Source organism: Brassica rapa, chromosome A07 (genome assembly GCF_000309985.2).
Source record: "Brassica rapa cultivar Chiifu-401-42 chromosome A07, CAAS_Brap_v3.01, whole genome shotgun sequence".
Taxonomy (NCBI): Eukaryota; Viridiplantae; Streptophyta; class Magnoliopsida; order Brassicales; family Brassicaceae; genus Brassica; species Brassica rapa.
In genome coordinates, this window is record NC_024801.2 from 11,777,794 (window position 1) to 11,790,709 (window position 12,916).

Sequence of the window (12,916 nt, forward strand, 5' to 3'; positions counted from 1 at the left end):
TAAGTGGCACTGTTGGGGAAATCGGCCAATTCCTACGTTAACAGAACCCAGCGGTCCCGATCAGTACATGAACATATCAGCTGTGCAAATACATACATCAACACTTAGTTAATTCAAATTCCATACACGAACTAACAAAATACGGTTTTTACATACATTGACCAATTTACCGTTAGTCAGACGTAACGGAATATGAACTGTCGCTTAGCTGTCTATCATACGTGGCTTTTACGTTTAAAATAATAAATAGTAAATAAAAAAACCTTTTTTTAAATTGTCTAAAGGTGAAATCGAACCCAGGTTAGCACAATGACTCTTTGATCACTCAACCACTGGGCCAAGTTTGATACATTGATTTTGTCTCCTCTTAACTTCTATTTATACCTTGATAAATCATTTTCTGTTTTTTTTTTTCCTTCCTGTGCATGTTTTTATTATCAAAAAAAAAAATCTCTCAAATGTTAGTTCCTAATTTAAAAAACAAGTGGTTTAGAAATTATTCAGTAAAACATAAAAGATGATATTGTTTGGCAATAAAAAACAAGCCTTTGAAGTTCTTTTTCTGTCAACTAAATATAATCACAAACCGGCGTGTAATCAAGATCGTTTCTTGTCTATTACATAAGTTTTTTGGTCTCAGTATGCTCATCAAACAAATATTATCACAAACCAGCAAATGGAGTTCTTTTTTTTGCTTTGAAGCAAGTAATGAATCATGGAATTGGAATGACAGACATTTAAGAGATTCTGGAAACATTTGGATGAAAAGTCAAACTGGGAAAGAAAAAAAAAAAGAAATATGTGAATGACATATCTGTATAAATAAGAAACAATTGGGATTAAAAACAATGATTCGGGTCTAGCACAATGGTTTCTTCTTGTGATGGATATTGCTCACACCCGGGTTCAACTCCCCCCTTAAACCATATTTTATTTCTTTTTATTAATTTATTAATTATTTAAAAACGTAAAAATCCACGTAGGCGGTACATAACAGACAGCTCATATTCTGTTACGTCTGACTAACGGTAAATTGGTCAATGTATGTAAAAACCGTATTTTGTTAGTTCGTGTATAGAATTTGAATTAACTAAGTGTTGATGTATGTATTTGCACAGCTGATATGTTCATGTACTGATCGGGACCGTTGGGCTCTGTTGACGTAGGAATTGGCCGATTTCCCGGCACTGTTGGCCAACTAAAAGCATCCCCGAATGTACTCAATAATGACACTCTCTAATCCTTTTATTGGGTTAGGAATTACGAAATTCTTCAACGTATTAATGATTATAACTTGCTTACAAAGCCATATAACACACACGAGACTGCAAATAAAACCCCTACCAAAATCCCCAGTTTTCCATCATTTCCACTCTTACAGATCGTATACACCCCATAGGACAAGCGCATACATTTTCCAAGGTAGCAAGAAGCAAACCAAAGAAGGAGACAAAAGAGAGAGAGAGAGAGAGATGAAAGATCGGATACAACGATGTGTAGCATTGCCATTTACTCTGGGTTGCTCAACGCAATCCAGCGTCGCCGTGGCTGATACTCATGATCAACCCAAGAAACCAGACCAGCTCATCAAGAGTACCTTCCTTCTCCTACACTCTGTTCCGTTGCTTCTTCTTTTTTGTTGTCTGATCTGCCTCTTTTTTTTTGGTTCTTTTTGGTTTTCTAAGGAAGAGAAGAAAGTGATGAAAATGGATTGTTTCAAAAAGAAGACTCGAACATAGACAACAACAACAACGGCAGTGCTAATATCTCAGACAAAATTATTCGAAGCTTCAAGAGTTTTTCTCACTACTTCATTCGTATGTCTTTTTTACTACTCTTCTTTTTCTTTTCTTTATGGTGGGTCTTAGCTAACCAATATATGGGTATCAACCTGATAATTTCGTATATTTTTTAGCTTAATTACAATTCACAAATAACTAAAGATGACAGGTCATATTTCGTTTTATACAAGCTAACACAGCGAGTAAATTTTAGAGAGATTCATGACCATTATGATTCTTTGGAATACTCAATAAACAATACAATAGTCATATATAGGTTCGTCATTTTCTAAATATTTGGCAATGTTTTATGAATCTACATATGAGATATAACTAGTGTCGACACTGAATTTAAATATTTTAGTTAGATTTTAATAAAATATATAATAATTTAGGGACCACCAAACTATTTTGTTTTCAAAAAACTATATATATATATATATATATATATATATATATTAGTTTTAAAATTTGGGAATAATACACATTACACCTGAATCACTTCCCGATAACGTGCACTTGCTTCTGTATTGAGCAGGTTACGAAGAGGAGAGGGAAGAAAGAGAGACGGAGATGGAGATAGGGTTTCCAACGGACGTGAAGCACTTGAGCCACATCGGAGTCGATGGAATCATGACCACTTTTGACGTCTATTCCACGACCAATTCCTCATCTTTCCCATTCGCTGGTTTCCATCTCGCTGCCGTCTGATTTTAATTTGTGTCTTTAACTATAAAACAACTTTACATATACTATTTTACATTTCTGTTAATATGCAATGGTTTCATATACGTAAGAGTAGAGACCCTTATTGGGTTGCAAAGAAAACACCACAATGTCTGTCCAATAATAACTTTCAAAAGATGCATTTTTCATCTTTCAATATTCAGTTATAGTTTTCTCACTATCATCACTAACATATCTAATAAATTTGATTATCTTCTAAAATGGATTAAAGATCATATTCGAAACAGTGGTGCCTTCAAATCATCGGTGAACGGGAACGTGTTCATCGTTTATAATCATACTCATACTCATTACATTAGTAGACATATAATCAATTTTTGCTCCTCCCTTTGTAAACTAATTGTTGACAAAACAAAGTTTTACCTTGGATTAAATTTAAGCTACTAAAAAAACTGGGTGGTGAGTGGTGACTTGCTGCGTATATATTTAGGACATGACTCGCAAGTTTGTGGATGCGAGAGTTTATGACTTAAACATTATCAACAAAAAGGATAAAAATGAATGTGGGAAATTAATTTATAACAAATATAATTGATTAACTAACAAATATGCCAATATAAAAATATCAAATTAACAATAATAATCTATTTGTAAGTTATAATACTAGTTAGTGAATAGTAAAAAATCAAAATGTAAAATATATTTATAATATTTCAAATTTAATTTTAGTTTAATATAAAAATTATATCCAAATGAAGTTGTTTAAATATACATTTTTTTAACTTTAACTATCCTCCCGCAAGCACTAAGAAAACTATTTTTTGAAAGATTCGGAACACTATAAATTGGTCTATAGCATTATTATGTTATTGTAAAATACCAATAGTGGCAAAACAGTAAATCTTAGAAAATACACACATTCACATGTCCAACAAAATAAAATATTATTTTTAACATATAATTTTGAAAAAAATTCTTTATACCGGAAAAAAATGAAAATAATATACCAATCTCTAGCACCAAAAAAAAATACCAATCTCAAAATCTGAAAGCAAACAAAAACACAGGTGATGATTGTTTCAGTAGTTTTTAGTTTTAGTTTTTGGTTTTTAGATTTTAGTTTTTGGTTTTTAGATTTTGGTTTTTGGTTTTCAGCTTTTGGTTTTTGGTTTTTGGTTTTTAGATTTAGATTTTGGTTTTTGGTTTTGCAGTATTTTTTTTATTTTTGCAAAAATTAATTAATGAGTTACTTTGAAATAATACAACAAAATAGAAATAAATATTTATATTTACAATTAAAATTATCACAATATTGTGATCATTATTTTAAATTAAAATATAATAACATATTTTAATTATTATAGTTTATTAAAAATTATATTATAATAAAATATTTATCATAAAATTTATATAAATTGCAAAAAAAATATTTAAAAATTTGAAACTACTTAGAAATTTTTCTTATATAAAATATTTTTAATTTTATAAACTTATATAGCAATATTTTTAAAAAATATTATAAATTATATAAAAATAAAAATACTTAAAATTTTGAAACTAATTATAAAATTTCTCATATAAATTATTTATATTTTCTTAAAATTGAATGGCTATTTTTATTTTTCATGACTAATACAATATATTGTATTACTAAAACATATTATGTTTTTATAATTTTAGTTATTTTTAATGTGACTAGTAATTATTAAAATTATTCTATTATTTTATATAGAGAAATTAATAACTAAGTTTTAAAATTAATTAATATTATTTATAAACTATATAAATTTATTTTACAGATATTTAACACAAATAAGTTATATCACATTATTGTTTAAATTATAGCTAATGTACCAAAAATTGTATGATTATTTATCTTTATGAAAATGTTATTTATTAATTATTAATTAATTAAATATTGTAGTTTCTATCCAAAAAAAAATCAAAATTCGTTTTTCCTTTTAAAAGCTCACAAAAGTTGGTTTTTGGGTTTTCTTCACAAACTGGTTAAACTTTTCAAAAACTAGTTTTCCTAAATTTTAGGGAATCTATTTATTAGAAATCTTGATTGGCAAATCAAATGGTTTCTACAAAAACAAAAACTAAAAACTAAAACTTGATTGGATGAAAAATAGTTTTTGCAAAAACAAAAACCAAAAACTAAAGAAAAAACCACAAACAATCAGCCTCACAAACAATGAAAGTTTTTCTCAAAAAAAAAAAGCAAAGGGAACAAAAGCGCAGTAACAGTAACAAAAAAGTAAAGAATAATGAAGGGACGAGGAAAGCAAAAGGAACAAAAAAAAAATGAAAAAGAAGAGTGTGAGGATGAGAGTTATTGGGCGGTGGTTCCCCTGAGGCAATTTTATGTCGTCTCCTCCCATTCTTCACTGTCTCTCTTCTTAGTCCCCCCACCAAACTCCGATCCGGCGACGGCCTCTTACTCTGTTTTCTACTCCAGGTTTTTTTCTTCCCTCTACTCCTCCCAATATTCTAGGGGGAACATAAATTTGTATCCTGAGATTTGGGGTTTCTATTATTACAATGTAACTTTATGCTTCTTGTCCGAAAAAGTTATCTATTCTGAGTTCGAATTAATCATATATTCAAAATGGTGTCATTAGATTGTCTAATTGGTTTGTAGCATCCATAATGGCCATCCCTTTGGTTAAGTTAGTTAAGATGAATTTATTGGTGTTTGAGGGGGGACCAGACCATTAGCTAATGAGGGGGACCGTGATTGGGATTGAAACCTAACTCATTGTCAACTTCTCTTTATTACTTGAGTCTTTATTGTTTGTTGCAGATTTGATTCATTCTTGGCTCTGCCGTTTTCTTTTGACATCCTTTGTAGAGGCTTCTTAGCTTTGCGTTTAGTTAGGAACCTTCTTGAAAGTACATAGGAGGAATGGCTTTAGTATTCAGTTTACATTGTGTTTCTTGATTTTCTTGGCATTCAGATTTTATCACTTGTGGGTCCTGTTTATTAAATGCCAACTTAGTTTTTTTTTTTCTTTTGTGTGATGGAGAGAGCAGAGGAGGGAGCTTAGAAAAGTCGTAAACTTTCTCTTGTCCTTTTTGCTGGTCTGGGTGAAACATAGAAAGTTCTTCTCTTACTGAAGAAACTAATGGTCATAAAGAGTTTTTGAGAGTGAAAAACGTTGATGAGCTGTGTCTGCTGCTTGAAATTCACATGTTTTTCTTTTTTTTTCTTTTTTCTTCTTCTTTCTTGTGGTATTGATAGTTGAAGGGTCTATAAAGGTAGCTGAGAGATTCAGCTTTCTCTAATTTCTTTTTTTCTCTTTCATTTACTATCTTTAGTTTCTGCAACCTTGTGGCTTTGGTGTTTAGAAGGTCTATGAAATCAACCCACATCTTGAATGGACTGCAACATGGTATCTCCGTTGTGGGACTGGGAGCATTTGATCATCCCCAACCTGTCAAAGACTGAAACTGACAAGAAACAGCCTTCTACTACTGATTGGGATATTGAGAAAGGTGAAGGGATTGAATCTATATTATTTCCCTCTTTCACTGGCTCCTCCTCCACCACCGGTTTCCTAAGCTCACAGTTGACCTCCACCAACTCATCATCTCCCAAACTCAAAAGTTCCCTTGGAGATTTTGACCAAGTCAAGGCATCCACAGCTCTCCAGGTGGTATCTGCTGAATCAGACCTTTGTTTAAAACTTGGGAAGCGGAGTTACTCTGATGAAGAGACTTGGGGTAGAAACAACAATAATGACATTTCAGCCGCTGTTTCTGTGAAGCTCTTGACTCCTCCATCTGTTGTTGCTCTGAAGAAATCCAAATCATCATGTGGTCAGAGCATGCAAGTACCTCGTTGTCAGATTGATGGCTGTGAACTGGATCTCTCATCTGCCAAGGATTATCATCGCAAGCATAGAGTCTGCGAAAGCCATTCAAAGTGCCCTGTAGTTACTGTGGGTGGCTTTGAACGTCGATTCTGCCAACAGTGTAGCAGGTAAACAAACTGTGATTATTGTTCTTACTTGTGTTTATGTTCATGGCCTCATTGATTTCTATTATAACTTTCAGGTTGCATGCTGTCTCTGAATTTGATGAGAAGAAACGTAGCTGCCGTAAACGTCTTTCGCATCATAATGCGAGGCGCCGCAAGCCACAAGGAATGTTTCCTTTGAATCCAGAGAGGGTGTACAGTAAGAACCTATAACTCAGGATCTTTCATCTCTCTATCATACACAAGTTAAATTCAGGGAACTCTATTGTGATACGTTTACTCTTGCCAGATGGAAGACAGCATACGAATATGTTGTGGAATGAGTTGTCCCTTAACACAGGATCTGAAGAAAAGTATGCATGGGGTACTACTACTTATGAGACAAAGCCTACGCAGATGGAAAGCGGCTTTACTCTGAACTTCCAGAGAGGTAGTGGCGCTGAGGAGCAGCAGGTGTTTGCTAGTAGCAACCTCTCTTTCTCTGCGTATCAAACCTCAGCAGGGAAGTCCAACGTTCAACTTCCTAGCAAAGGTTTCATATATTCATTCACCTTCTACAGTGCTCTCACTCTTCTGTGGATTTCTGAGGTTGAAACTGAGTTTTATATGTTTTTGGAAGGTGTAGGAGAATACTCAGGAGGCCTCTATGAAACGCAAGATTTCTACAGTGCTCTCTCTCTTCTGTCAACGTCTTCGGATTCACATGGGACCAAACACCATCCCATGGTTGAATCACAGCCAATACATGGCATCTTCCCTACTCATTTTTTATGAACTGGGTAGTGAATTCTAAGTCACTCCATTACAAGTCAGGTTGCATCTGGTGGGATTTCTTTTCGAATGAAATTATAAATCATGTAACTTTCATTGTTCAAGCTAAACCGAGTACATACGCATAGCTCTGGTTGTCTCCACTTTTCCAAACCTATTAAGTCAACTTCTTCTTGGATCATGTTGTATTGTACTATGTCTTCTTGGATTCTGTTGTATGTCAAACTTTGTTACTCTCTCAGACATGTCTAGTGTTTCATAAACATATATCAAATGTTTTTCATTAAATGAGGCCTCTTGTGAATCAGAGTTTTGAGGTTTCTAAGGGCTATAAATAGAAAATCTAATCATCAGCCACCCTATAGCCCATGGCTAGATAAAGTAATTCTAGCAACATCTTCCCTTACCGACCAATTGTTGACTGAGATTTTAACATGAACGTAGATTCTCGATCGGGTGCTTGATACTAATTACGATTCTAAATGCGGAGTGAAAGCTTTGGGGAAGATGGATATTTGGTTTATCATGTCTTTCTACATTTTCAATTAGAGAACAATTACAGCAGACAGCATCCTAAAGTACACAGATTCTTTGCCATATATTCAATGTTTAGTGTTTTGTTGACAATTGTCTTTGTTACTAACTGGTAACCAAACAAGGATACAAATAAGAAAGCAGCCCAAGTCGCCATACAAATGCAGACAGTATGAAGTTGTTCTGATTGGTTTTGATTAGTATCCACTAACCGAAGCTAAACTGGTTTTACAAAGCTCACACTACTTACTCATCTATTTTGGTACACCATCATATGAAAAGAGTAGAGAAAGTGGCTGTGCATGTGGTTGGACCAGGTGATCAGAAGAAGAAGTTGACAGAAGAGAGAGAGCACGGTGGAATTCTTGTGATTCATGGAGGACTCCTGAGTATTCTCCCACACCTGCCAAAACATTTCACCTTATTTCAAAGGTGAACTAGGATATAACAAAACAACATATATCTACTAGAACCATATGACAAAAGGACGAGTGCAGAAGTGCAAACACCAACCTTGGCCATGAAGTTGAAACTTAGGCTTCCCTGCTGATAACCCGCCTGAGGTTTGATAAGTAGAGTAAGAGTGGTTGCTACTAGCAAACAGCTGCTGCTCAGAGCCATTACCTCTCTGGAAGCTCAGAGTAAAGCCGCTCTCCGTCTGTGTAGGCTTTATATCATAGGTGGTTTCCCATGCAAACTTTTCTTCAGATCTTGTATCTAGAGACAAACCATTCCACAACATATTTGTATGCTGTCTTCGATCTGCAGGAGTAGACAATTCATATTAGATCTCCCTGAAATGAAGTTGTGCGTGTGTGATAGAGACAGATAAAGAGAGTAGACAGAGAAAAGATTCTGAGGAAACATAGATTTTGTCAAAGCTGTGAAGTCGGTTCTTACCGTACACCCTATCTGGATTAAATGGAAATACTCCTTGCGGCTTGCGACGCCTCGCATTATGATGAGAAAGACGTTTGCGGCAGCTTCGTTTCTTCTCATCAAATTCAGACACAGCATGGAACCTGTTAATTACAAAAGATATCAGTTATCAACCCTGATGAGGGCAACATGAAAACTGAATGAATCATCATTATAGTTTTTACCTGCTACACTGTTGGCAGAATCGACGTTCAATGCCACTCACAGTGACTTTGGGGCACTTAGAATGGTTCTCGCAGACTCTATGCTTGCGATGATAATCCTTAGCAGATGAGAGATCCAGTTCACATCCATCAATCTGACAACGCGGGACTTGCATGCTCTGACCACATGATGATTTAGATTTCTTTCGAGAAACAACAGATGGAGGAGTCAAGAGCTTCACAGAAACAGCAGAAATGTCATTATTGTTGCTTCTACCCCAAAGCTCTTCAGAGTATGTGCGCTTTCCTAGTTTCAAAGAAAGGTCCGATTCAGCAGAGGCAACAGATGCCTTCACCTGGATGTTGCAGCAAGAATCTCCAGGGGAACTTTCTGATGCAAGCATGCGTTGTTTGACTCCGGGAGAAGATGAGTTGGTGGAGGTGGACTGTGAGCTTTTGGACACAGGAGTGTGCCAGAGACTGGTGGTAGAGCAATTACTGACTCTCTCGAGGCCATTGAAACAAGGAAACATAGATTCAATTCCTTCACCCTTCTCAGTTTCCCACTCGGTAGCTGTTGTGAGCTGGTCTTTGTCATTTTCAGTCTTTGACGAGTTGGGCAAGATCAAATTCTCCAAGTCCCACAGAAACGGAGATCTCATGTTGCAGTCCATTCAAACTGTATGATAGATATCATAGACCTACCACCAACACTGCAGAAGAAGAAAAATACATGAAAAAAAAGAAAAACTAGCCAAACAACTAACTTATATATAGAAGACACCCTACAACTATCAGTAGAACAAGCTTTGTCAATTATCAAGCACTCAGCTTATTTCAAACATAACAACAAAGAGGGGAAGAAGAAAGGGTGTTCCTTTCCATGGCAACGTTCTTATGCTCTCACTATATAACAAGTGGCATTTAATGAAGTTGGCCCAGAGAGTGTCAAACCAGCAAATTGACAAGACACACGATGTAAAGGGGAATCCTAGAAAGCCATCATAACTGCAAACCTTTCTTGTTTCCTAACTAACTAATTTCCAACAAAGTTAAAAGCTTTAATCAAAGTCGACACATTGAATGAAAACGGCAGAGAGACAATAATAAGTGGATCTGTGTTGAAAGATGAGAGTAGTAAAAGAGAGTGTGGAGAGTAAGTTAGGTTTGGATCCCGATCAGCTAGGGTTTATCACAGTGGTCCCCCGAGACGCCAATTAAAATTCATCTAACCACAAAGGAAGGATTAAATATAAAAATTAAAGAAAGAAAAGGTTATCAATGTTAGTTACAATCAAAATTAATCTTACTATTCATTCATTCACCCTGAAAAAACTCAACTGTAATCCCAAATCTCAGGATAGAAGAAGAAAAGAATCTAACCGTCTGTAAAAGAGAAGGAAGCTCAAGTTGTATAAAAGACAGAGTAGGAGACCGTCGCCGGAGGTAGCCGATCGGAGAAGGGAATCGTGTTGACTAATAGCGACAAGTGAAGAATGGTAGGAGGAGGAGGAGGAGGAGGACACAATCGCCTGTGGGAAGAAATAGTATAATAAGCTTCCTCAGAGCATCTGCATTAGTGAACTCCATGGGGAGTTCACACAATTTTCGAAAAAAAAAAATATTAAAATAAACAAAAGTAATAAACCTCACTCTTAGAAGTTTACTGCACTGAACCCGGATCATCACTGTAGCGCGGGCCCCACGACACGTGGCGGCCCGCGGTTGGTCCGGTTATAAATTTTTTTTTTTTTTTTTTTTTTAAAAACAAAAATCAAACAGGAAAAAAATAATAATAAAAAAATGCTTCGTGAACCCCTTCCAAGGGGTTCACTAATGCTGATGCTCTGAGAGTCCTTTCTATTTCTTCCTTCCTTTCTTTTTTTCTTTTTTGTATTTTATTTTCTTAACTGTTTTGCTTTGCCCTTTGCTTTTTTTTTTGTCGGCCGGCATTTCTTTTTCTTTTCCTTCTCCTTCTTTTTTTGTTTTAAATTTTCTGCTAAAACAAAAACATATGTAAGCACAAAATTCAAAAAACACGTATTTCATGTTTTTTTAATATTAAATGTTTTTTAATTATGTGCTAACAAAACATTATTAAATGGTTTGGTTGTGTGAAAGCTTGATATACAGTTGAATCTTTTTAAATGATTCATACAACCAAACCAATTAATTAACCACTTGAATCTTTGTTGATAATGTATCCTCCTAGTATTATTATTAGATTTGTTATTCGTAAAAAAATGAATATGTTGATGCTACACGTCCTCAAGATTTTCAGTACTTGACATGACACGTCTGATATCTGTCCAACGACTTTTGAATCTCGAGCTTTAGAAAACCGTCCACTTATTTACGGCCACGTAGATATGACACGTCTTTCCACCCAATCAGAAATGGGCTGTGACGATGTACGCTGTGAGAATAGCAAAGTTGATCCCTTTTTAAGGTGGGTGGTGGTAAAATTGAATACGATCAAGACATAATAGTAATAAATACTAGGGCCGGCCCGCCCTACGGGCGGGATATACTTTACTTATGATCTAAGTTATTATTATTTTGTATGATTTTTTGTCTTCTGTTTTAGGTTTGCATTTGCAAAAAATATGTACGATAATGATTTTTGTTTTTTAAAAAATTTTAGGTGAGGAAGAATTATATGTGATAAGATATGTTTTGCTTGTCTATAATAGTTGTTTAGCAAAAAAAAAGAACAATAGTTGTTTCTATGTTAAAGATAGTTGTTTCTATGCTAAAGAGATGTGGCATTGATATGCTATGAGGGCTTCAAATGGTCTTCATATTGTTTCCTTTTACAAAAAATTGATCCCATATTTGGTGGATTATTTGTGGTTTGTAATATTTTAGGTTAGGAAGGATTGGGTTATGGGTAAAAGTTTTGTGTATGTTATAAGAGTAATTAATTTATATGTTGAAATCATAGTCTTTCGTCATGCTATTGGAGTCGATGTGGTGATTGTTTAAAGTTGCATTTCTCTTATTAAAAGTAAAATTTTATTGAATGTGAAAAAGGTAGTCAAGCAAATCTTATCAAAATATTACTATAAACATTGAAACCGGAAAGTGTGAAAACTGAATAGTGGTTGATGAGTGTAGACACTTGTTACTCAGCGTAAAACCAACTCCAAGAACTTCTCCATTTGTGTATAGTGATAACAATCACGGTTTCGATTTTCCAGATTATTGAGATGACAGTTTCTTTGTTTCACTATAAAGATCATATTAATTCTATAACACTTCTTTTTCAATATAGAGACGTCGCGTAATGAACATTTTGTTGGTATTGAGATATACTATTATATTAATTGAAGTTTTTTTTCTTTCTAAAATTTATTAATTTAAGTTGTTGATTAGCTTTTTTGTAAGTAAATTATGTTTTGAATTTTTGGCATCACCATGTGAGTTGTTATGTCATTTGCAGTTGAATAATTTGTATCTAACAACTAATGTATATGACTCTTTTTGAGGTTCTCGCCAGCCATAAGACCTTTGCATAATTTTACGAAAAGAAAATCTCAATCTTGGTGAGAAATTGGCAATCCTGGGTTGGGAATATTGTTCATGGTGTTCATTGGTCTCATTTTTTAACTTCATTATTGGTTGATACTCAGTTTTGGTAAAATAAGCTCTATTGTTTGTTAGAAACAAATATGAGCATCTCTAGCATGGAATTTCAGATTATGGGGAAAGAGATTCATAATGATTTCTATGTTCTATTCGAGATCAGCTACCAAGATGTTTTTGTTGTTAAGATTTGGAGGACCCATTGGTAAAATTTGGTTTCTTTGAAGAGATCCAAAGTTGCATTCAAACTAAATTAAATATATTTTGTTCTATCAGAGAGGATTATTTTCCTAAAACAACTAACATATTTTTTTGAAAAACCTGAAATGCATAATATTTTGATTTCCATTACTGAAGTACTAAAACTTTTACATAATATTTTGCAGAAATTTTAATCTTATTTATAGCGTAAACTATGTATTTATTATGCACATATCTATATATTTTTTGTTAGTCAAAGATTGTTGTACAGAAATTATCATTTTTAACCATTT

At 34.1% G+C, this 12,916-nt stretch overlaps 3 protein-coding genes across 8 annotated transcripts; 2 read left to right on the forward strand and 1 right to left on the reverse strand.

Moving 5' to 3' along the window:
* The first annotated feature begins 83 nt into the window (after nucleotides 1–83).
* Nucleotides 84–2,645, forward strand: LOC103829067. Its single transcript, XM_009104733.3, has 3 exons — nucleotides 84–1,593; nucleotides 1,686–1,817; nucleotides 2,320–2,645. Exons 1-3 carry the CDS (start codon nucleotides 1,215–1,217, stop codon nucleotides 2,490–2,492), a joined length of 684 nt encoding a protein of 227 aa, XP_009102981.2. The 5' UTR covers nucleotides 84–1,214; the 3' UTR covers nucleotides 2,493–2,645.
* A 1,458-nt stretch (nucleotides 2,646–4,103) lies between these two features.
* LOC103829068 (squamosa promoter-binding-like protein 10) lies at nucleotides 4,104–7,509 on the forward strand. Of its 3 annotated transcripts, none has more exons than XM_009104736.3 (5): nucleotides 4,104–4,929; nucleotides 5,790–6,453; nucleotides 6,528–6,649; nucleotides 6,740–6,982; nucleotides 7,070–7,509. In XM_009104736.3, the coding sequence occupies exons 2-5, from the start codon at nucleotides 5,849–5,851 to the stop codon at nucleotides 7,222–7,224; spliced, it is 1,125 nt and encodes a 374-aa protein (XP_009102984.1). In that variant the 5' UTR covers nucleotides 4,104–4,929; nucleotides 5,790–5,848; the 3' UTR covers nucleotides 7,225–7,509. The 3 variants fall into 3 exon arrangements, with proteins under 3 accessions (XP_009102984.1, XP_033131287.1, XP_009102985.1); XM_033275396.1 differs by having other exon boundaries at nucleotides 5,820–6,453; XM_009104737.3 differs by lacking the exon at nucleotides 4,104–4,929 and having other exon boundaries at nucleotides 4,945–6,453; nucleotides 7,076–7,509.
* A 235-nt stretch (nucleotides 7,510–7,744) lies between these two features.
* On the reverse strand, nucleotides 7,745–10,487 carry LOC103829069 (squamosa promoter-binding-like protein 11). Of its 4 annotated transcripts, none has more exons than XM_009104738.3 (5): nucleotides 10,221–10,487; nucleotides 8,859–9,550; nucleotides 8,656–8,777; nucleotides 8,269–8,517; nucleotides 7,745–8,158 (listed from the first exon to the last, which is right to left on the reverse strand). In XM_009104738.3, exons 2-5 carry the CDS (start codon nucleotides 9,509–9,511, stop codon nucleotides 8,010–8,012), a joined length of 1,173 nt encoding a protein of 390 aa, XP_009102986.1. In that variant the 5' UTR covers nucleotides 9,512–9,550; nucleotides 10,221–10,487; the 3' UTR covers nucleotides 7,745–8,009. The 4 variants fall into 4 exon arrangements, with proteins under 4 accessions (XP_009102986.1, XP_033131285.1, XP_033131284.1 ...); XM_033275394.1 differs by lacking the exon at nucleotides 10,221–10,487 and adding an exon at nucleotides 9,604–9,826; XM_033275393.1 differs by lacking the exon at nucleotides 10,221–10,487 and adding an exon at nucleotides 9,627–9,822.
* Nucleotides 10,488–12,916: the final 2,429 nt, after the last annotated feature.